Below are 8,231 nucleotides of genomic sequence, written 5' to 3'. Positions count from 1 at the left end.
CAACATGGGTGAATGTCACAAATATAATAGAAAACAAAAAAAGCAAGTCACAGATGATTACCTACAGTGTAGTTCCATTTATTTATTTATTTATTATTATTTCAAGATTTTATTTATTTATTAATTTGACAGAGAGAGCGAGCACAAGCAGACCGAGCAGCAGGCAGAGGGAGAGGGAGAAGCAGACTCCTCGCTGAGCAGAGAGCACTGACGCAAGGCTCGATCCCAGGACCCTGAGATCATGACCTGAGCTGAAGGCAGACACTTAACCAGCTGAGCCTCCCAGGTGCCCCAGTTCCATTTATATAAAGTTCAAAAGCAGGTAAAACTGGACAAAGGATTCAATTGTTTAAAGGTATATTCAAAGTGGGGGAAAAAGAAAAGAAAACAACACAAAATTCAGAATAGTGGTTACCTCTGGGGTAGTGTTTTCGTTCGGGCTGCTAGAACAAATTACCATAGACTGGGTTACTCTAACAGCAAACATTTATTTCTCACAGTTCAAAAGGCTGAGAGGTCCAGATTCAGGTCTTGGTGAGGGCCCTCTTCTGGCTGGTTGAAGGCTGTCTTCTTGTTTGTCGTCACAAGGGGTAGGTGGAGGGCTAGCTCTCCACTGATAAGGACACTAATCCCATCATGAGGGTTCCACCCTCATGACCTAATTACCTCTCCAAAGGCCCCACTTCCAAATACCATGCCACTGGGGCTTCAACATATTGGGGGAGGGGGCACAGTGATTCAGTCCATAGCAGGTAGGAAGGGGTATATCACTAGAGAAGGACCACTGGGGGTTACTGATATACTGACGATGTTGTGTCTTAATCTACATGGGGGCACACAGTGTTCATGTAATTATTCTTTAGACTCTACATGCATATTTTATAGGCTTTTCTGTATGCAATATAGATTTCAGAGTTAAAAAAAAAAAGAAAAGGGGTATCAAAGTCCCTCTGGATAATCTCAGTGCATTGATGTCCTGAAATTTCTGACTCATGGTAAAAGAAACAAAATTAACTTTAACCCAGAAAAGAAAGACACCTGATTTTGTCAAGCTCTGGTTTTTTTCCCTGCTACTGTTGTGTTTGAGGGTTCTAATTCCTTAGAAAATCTAAATGTCAAAGAATACTAAGATCTTTTATCCCTAGCCTGTTGGCCCACAAAAGAGGGGGACTGTCCTGTTCACCTATCTATTGTCTGTGCAGGGAGCCATCCTGTTGGAGCCCACTGGCTCCCCAATAAATGCACAGAGAATTGAATGACAGTGTCCAATGGCGAAGTGTGGAGGGAGACCCCTTCTGCCCTAGAGGTCCTTCTCACTCCTCCCCACCTCATCACACATCTGCCCATCCTTCAGAGTGCTTGCTCATAGCTTTGCCCTTCTATGAGTTCTTCTCAGAGCTTAGTTTGAAGCCAACTCTTCCTCTCCTGTTCTCCTCCCAGGCATGTTTTTCAGTTTTCATTTTGCCCATTCTTGAGTATTTGTGGGTATATAGACCAACGCACTTAGCTTTGCCACTTTTTTTGGTGCATGTTGGGTTAATTTGGAAAAGAAAAGCCGTTTCATAGTGTGTCTGCTTTCCTTGGCTCCATATAGCTGACCTAAGGGGACTCCACTCTAGTCAACAATGATATAAAGATATTCACATGAGCCTGGCAGGGACTTGTGTTTTCCTCATCATTACGCTTAGCACCTTCTTAAGATTCTGTGCATAAAACACCCACAGAAAGCAGGGGTGGTGTTTGGCGCTCTCCGAGGCTCCTGGAGAGTGCTATGTGACCTGACATCACCCTTGCTCTGGGGAATATGCCCAAAAGGAGAGAAGGCGGATGGAGACTCTTCTTCCACTGCCCTAGTGGCATGTACATCCCCAGGACTCTAGGACTCATCTCAGGCCTGGCAGCTTTTCTCACAGGCATAGAGCTTATTCTTCTGTGCTGGAGACATGATGACTGTGGCTAAGGACAGCAGAAGGGATTGTGGCAGGAGGGCACGTGGTGTGGCTCCTAGAGGAGAAGGATGAGAGGCTGTGAGCCCCGTTGCCAGGGCACTGCTCTTGGACTCCACAGGGCTCCTGTTCGCCTGGTCAGCCTGTCCCTTGAGGACCCCTGAGGAAGTTAGAATGTGCCTTAGGCTGCAGCCTGCCAGCTTTGCCTGGGGCTGCCTGGAGTGACAGCAGGGGCTGGTAGTGGGGATCCTCTCTGCTGGGGTGGAGGCCTCTCAGTTTACAGTCAGCACCATCATATCAACTGTTGGCAGGGCCTGGGCCCCTCCCTTCTGCTGTACTGAAGTGGACGCCTAAAACCTAGCCCTCACCTTCCTGGAATCCCTAAGAGGAGAAGGGACCCCTCAGCCCACCATCCCTGCCAGGGGCACCTGAGGCTAATAGCTCAGTGAGGACCTTCTCTGGCCTGGGCTCATTGGGAGTCCCTCTACTGATATGAGTCCACCAGCCTCTGAACAAAACCCTTATTTCCCTGCCTCCCTAGAGGGAGAGCTTGGGGTATATCACATGTGCCTACCCCTGTGTGGGGCTCCCAGTACTGCCAACAGGGGCGGGGCTCTGGGTGGCCTCCCCTTTTGGAGAGAGGTCCCCTGGTTAGCACTTGGGTTCGTCATTTGGATTCCAGTTAGGACCCAGTCTCCTCTCTTGGAAGAATTGGGACCATCTCCTTAAACTAAGGGCCTTCTCTTTCTGTCCACCCTCCTAATGCTGAGAGAGGGTGCAGGGGTAGGGGTCGGGGGGCACTGGGCAGCTCCCTTGGTTATGGGCAGAGTGAGCTCTTCAGTCCACATTCAGGGTCCCCAGTCTGGAAACTTGACTAGTCCTGGAACCACATCCTCTTTTCTGAGTCTGTACCACTCAGACCAATGCCCTCACTTTCTGGATTCCCCGAGAAGAAAGTCAGGGTAAGCTGCATCCAGCCAAGGCTGGATGGCACCTCCGAGCGCTGACAGCAGGCACAGGACTGTTTGGGACCCCACTGATATGCATCATAGCCTGGGACTCCTCTGTCTACTGATCTGGGTCTATTAGCCTCACACTCAAGTCCTCACCTCTCTGAATGCCTAGAACATGGGTGTAACACATCTGCTTACCCCTGCCTCAGGCCTCCCAAGGCCAAGGATAAGAACATACAGGGCCCTGTGGGAATCTCTCTGCTAATGGGAGTCCCCTCATATCACTGAGTCCTAATCTTGTTTCCTGTTAGTTCCTGGGTCTCCATGTCCGCAGAACTGGGGTCACCCCCACTAGACCAAAGCCCTTCTCTTCCTGCTGCCCTACAGGCAGAAATGAGGGGGCTTCCTGATCTAACAGCTCTTCTCTAGACTTCCCAGGGTTAACAGCTGGGGCAGGAGCAGGAGAGATTTGTGGGGCCTCCTGTGTTTTCAGGTGGGTGTTTCCCTCCCTCCTTCACTGTCCTCACCTTGACACCAAGCATTGTGGTGTCTGGCTCATTCTTGGGATGCCACCCTCAGCTGACCTGGGGCAGCTTCCCTTAGACGAAGATTCTCACCTTCGTGGAACTACTGAGTTAGAAGACAGGGTGAGCCAAATCCAGCCACAACTGTTCCAGACCCTCAAGAGCTGACAGCCGGGGCAGGACTCCATGGGACCCCACTGTGCTGCTTGAGTCCTTTCCTCATTCCTCATTCTAGGTCCTCCCCTTGATGTCTATCAGTGGCTCGCGATTCTCCCTCTACTGAGCTGAGGCTGCTCTCCTGAGACCAAGGCTCTCATGTCCCAGACAACCCCGAAGGATGAGTGGATGGCCAGCCCTGCCTGGGGCGCTATAGGTCTGAGGGCAGGTGCAGGTTAGTCTCTGTGAGACCACCTATATTGTGGGGTGTTGAGCTCCCCATCCTCCGACATAGGGTTCCACATCTTGGCTCCTGTTCCTAGATTGAAGGCTTCGTAGGAAATGCTACATGCCTGCAAACACTTGAGCAACTTCCCTACTGCAAACCTTGCAGATGGAATCAGTGTGGCCGGAGTGGTGGGAGACTGGGAAGCTGTAGCTTAAGGCAGCATGCCCAGGACAGGTGGTGGCTGTCCGAGAAAAAGCCAGCCGAGTTATTCCTTCTCTTCACCAACTGGACTTAGCCTCTTCTGTAACTTTGGTTCTAATACACTGACTCTCTCTAAGGCGGGGGTGGAGCTGCATGGTTCGGCGAGCCCGTCTTTCAAGGTGATCTGACCCTGCATATGTAGGTGATCATACGGTCCCCAACTATTTTCTTTTTCTTTATTCACACCACTTGTTTATTTTGAGTCTTTATTGCTCTAGCTATGTGTTCCAAACCAGTAGTTTGTGCACAGAGCCCTCTTTTTATCACCTGACATAGATCTCAGGGTCGTGAAATGAAATGTGAATTATGACACAAAATCTGCATCTGGCTGAGAGGCACAGGGTAGTGTGGGCTCTAGATAAATTCAGACCATGGGTCCAGCCCTGGCCCTGCAACTTACCAGCAGTGTGAGCTCACTCACATTAGCAAACCCTCCGAGCCTCAGGTTCTCTGTCTGTGGAGCAGGTTTGATAAGCCCTGTCTCCCAAGACCGATGGATGTGTGGAGTACAAATCCAGCACAGAGCCTGACGAGTATTGAGATATTTTTGAATAGCAATTATTACCATGATTATTTTGACCCAGACGATACCATATACCACACTGGGATTTATTTTTTTTAATCGTGGAGGAGGTCAGAGAATATGCAGTGTTTTAGGGAGAAAACCAAACAAACCCAAATCAGCCAAAATGCTGCTTAAAACTAAATAATATTTCCCCACAAGGTGGTAAGTCATTTGATGTGGGTGTGTGGGAGATTTCCCGGTTGGATACACCGTGAAGCTACTACAGGTGATGCATCACTACAGGTATTGCCTCCCTCTCAGCTGCCCTTGCGTGTAACCCGTCTCGGTTTTTACTCATTTTACCACCACCAAAAATCTAGACATCATTTAGAGTTTGCCATATTACACAGAAGAACGCCCAATTTAGGTTTCTTGTTAATGGAGCGGTCAATCCCCCAACCCACCCCAGGCTAGGGCAAAGTGGTTGCTGACTCTCACCCTATTCTCAGAAACTCTCTGGACGCTGAGTGCACAAAACATCTAGTGAGTGCACTGTGTTCACCTGCCCGGAAACAGAGCCCAGGAGTCCCTCTACCCCTGCCCCAGGTGTCTGGGGACTTCTCTCTGGTTTACCACATCCCTAAGGAACTGTTAAGAGCAGTTTTCCATTGCAGACATAGTCTTTCCATTGTGAGACCCACCATCTGGGGCTCTGGTCCCTGCTCACCATTTCAACAGCTTCAACCAACCCTTGGTGCAGCCGAACTTACAAGTCCCTCCCACAGAGGGACTGGCAGCTTGCCGGGCTCCCAGCCTGCCTTGTCTCAGGAGATTGACCCGGGACTGCTTCTGTGGAGAATCTCCTCCCTCTTCTGCCTTCTGTTCACCGTCCGTCAGGAGGAGGAGTGTCTCTCCCCGCGTTCCTTATCTGAGAGCTTCTCTTGGGCTCTGAAATGTTATTGGCAGGGCTGGGTCTTCTTTGCGTACACGTCCTAGAATTAACATGAAGCCTTCCAAAGAGCAGATGCTCCGTTCGTGTTTGGCGAACTAAAGAGACGGTGAACAAGAATTCTAATTCATGACAATTTATTTTCTCCCACATTCTTGAAAAGCTAAGCAAATCCAGGTATGTATCTTTTAATTCTACCAAAAGAAAGAGCAAAAGAAATAAGAAAAGCCAAGAATTAACCACTTTTTACTTTTTTTTTTTTTCACTATCTTGTTATCTCAACATTTTCACTGTGGTGTTCTCTTACATTTTAATGAAAATCCCTATTCCGGTGCAATGTTTTTCTTGTACTGGATCACAATAAAAGATGCAAGGATTTTCAATTTGTTTTACAAAATACAAAACCATTACTCTCAGACTTGATAACCAGCAATAAATATGTGAGCCATGGTATTCATAAACTTAGATTCTGAATTTAAATAAACTTTTTTAAAAACACATTGGAAAGATAAGAAAAAAAGAGGTAAATCTGTACGTTATTTATGAATAACAAGAACACAGAGAAGAGATACATTCTGCTCTCTCCAGCTCCACCTGACTCCCCACTACGTTAGGAGGTTGACAGCCCTTTCCACCTGCAAGGTGAAGACCCTGTCCTCGACTTTGCTAGGGCTGAGGGGGCTGCTGGACATGGCCTAGAAGCAGTCGCTGGCCTGGGCACCAGGGGCAGCCTTGGTTGCAGCTCTGGCTTGGGCTCGCTCTTCCTCATCTCTCAAAGCCTCTTCATACCGGCCCAGGAAGGCAGTGGGGATCGTATCACTGACTTTAGCCAAGAACTCTAGGACTTTCATCTTGCTGGTTTCAGCGTGGGCTCTGGGACCCCACAGGAACTCATAGCGAGGGGGATCACTGTCGGGCACCTGGCGGTACTCCAGGTACTTTTCCTGCACCAAATCTTGGGTGATGAGCTTCCTGGGCTCCCCAAAGATGAGGTGCCTCCTCCCAGCATAGACCCCCAACACATTCAGGAATTCCCACATCTCCTCCTCAGTGGCACGGTTGCCATTCATGAAGATCACACCCAAGAGAGGCATCAGGAGCCCACTTTTGGGAAAACCCACGCCATCACTCAGACGCCCTTCGGTGGGAAGGCCCACTTTGCTAACAAATTCGTAAGAGTGACTGCTGGGGTCAACTTCCTTCAGCTCAAGGCCAAAGACCAGCTCCAAGCGCTCAGTGGTTCTCTTGAGGATCTCAGGGAATTGCTCCGTGTACTTTTTGTTGATAACCTTCAGCATTTCTGCCTCTGTAATGGGCTCCTTCATTTTATACTTGTACAGCAGAAAATGCACCAACATGCCTGCCTTCCTGGCCAGAGGATCTTTGTGAGAGCTCTCAGGGGAAGGTGGGGCCTGGGAGGAACTTGGACTTTCCTCCCCTTGGCTCTTGGCATCTTCATCAGAACTTGAGCCTGAAATGGTTACATCAGGACTGCTGGTGGTTCGGGCCCTCTGAGACTTTTGGAGAGGGCCTGTTGCAGGGGAGCTGAGGGGCGCACCCTCACAAACAGGCAAGGAGGAAGAGGAAGACTCTTCTTCCGCTGCTGCGGTGGCCTGAGCTCCCCCGGGACCCTGGCTCTCACCTCGGGCCTGGCGGCGTTTCTCACGGGCACGGCGCTTACTCTTCTGACCTCGAGGCATGACCGAGGTTAGGACCAGCAGGCAGGAGTGTAACAGGAGGCACCTGATGCAGGCACCTGGAGGAGGAGGATAAAAGGGTGTGAGTCCCCTCAGCAGGGAGATGTCATTGTGGCTTTAAAAATGCCCCGCTGTAGGTGTCCTTAAGGGCACTGCTGTAGGACCCGTAGGGCTTCTGTTCTCTCAGGCGGTCTGTCTCCTGAGGACCTGGTGGAGGAAGTCAGAGCGCGCCTTAGGCTGTAGTCTGCCAGCCCTGGCTGGGACCAAGACCCTCCTTCTCTGTTCCTCTCTGACCCAGCTCCCCTGCCCCCTAAGAAATGAGTCATCTCATCCTAACAGCTTTGCCCATGGCTTTCCAGGCTGACACCACAGGGAAGCCTTTCTGCAGCCTCCTCTGTTTGGAGTGGTTTCTCTCATTGCTCACAGAGGATTTTTACCTTCACTCCCAACAGGGCCTGGGACACCTCTCTCTGCTAAACCGGAGCAACCAGTCCTTACACCAAGGCCCTCGCTTACTGAGACCCTGTGAAATGAAGTCAGGGGGCATCTGAATCTGTCAGCTCTGCCCTGGACTTCCCATGGGTGAGGCTTGGTGCAACCCTCTCCACTGGGGGGTTGACTGGTCCCCATTTCCTCCCTCAGTAGCCTCACCTTGACACCTGACCAGTCCTGGGACTCCGCCTTCAGTGGACCTGAGCTCATGCCTTTTACACCAAGGTCTTTGCTTAAATGGGACCTCAGAGTTGGAAGTTCAGGGTGAACCACATCCTGCCAAGGCTGCTCGGGGCCTGCAAAGGCTGAGAACAGGGTGGGGACTCTGTGGGATTCCACAGCTCTCCACTGGGTCATCAGCTCAGTCCTCACCCAGAATTCTGACCTTGGCTCAGGGTGGTACTTCTGACTCCTCATTCTACTAAACTGAGTCAACCAGGCTCAGATCAAGGTCTTCCCTTCCCTGAGTCAATGGAGGGGAAGTTGGGTCACACCACATCTAGATACACCTGCCTCAAG

At 50.2% G+C, this 8,231-nt stretch overlaps 1 protein-coding gene across 1 annotated transcript; it reads right to left on the bottom strand.

Moving 5' to 3' along the window:
- Positions 1–6,218: 6,218 nt before the first annotated feature.
- MAGEB17 (MAGE family member B17) lies at positions 6,219–7,223 on the bottom strand. Its single transcript, XM_044377573.1, has one exon. It carries the CDS (start codon positions 7,221–7,223, stop codon positions 6,219–6,221), a length of 1,005 nt encoding a protein of 334 aa, XP_044233508.1.
- Between the last annotated feature and the right edge of the window lie 1,008 nt (positions 7,224–8,231).

Source organism: Ursus arctos, chromosome X, assembly GCF_023065955.2.
Source record: "Ursus arctos isolate Adak ecotype North America chromosome X, UrsArc2.0, whole genome shotgun sequence".
NCBI classification, from domain to species: domain Eukaryota; kingdom Metazoa; phylum Chordata; class Mammalia; order Carnivora; family Ursidae; genus Ursus; species Ursus arctos.
This window is presented reverse-complemented; position numbering and strand designations above follow the sequence as displayed.

What these genes read in the sequence shown, in the direction of transcription:
- MAGEB17 (XM_044377573.1), bottom strand. Translation starts at nt 7,223, where the DNA reads ATGCCTCGAGGTCAGAAGAGTAAGCGCCGTGCCCGTGAGAAACGCCGC.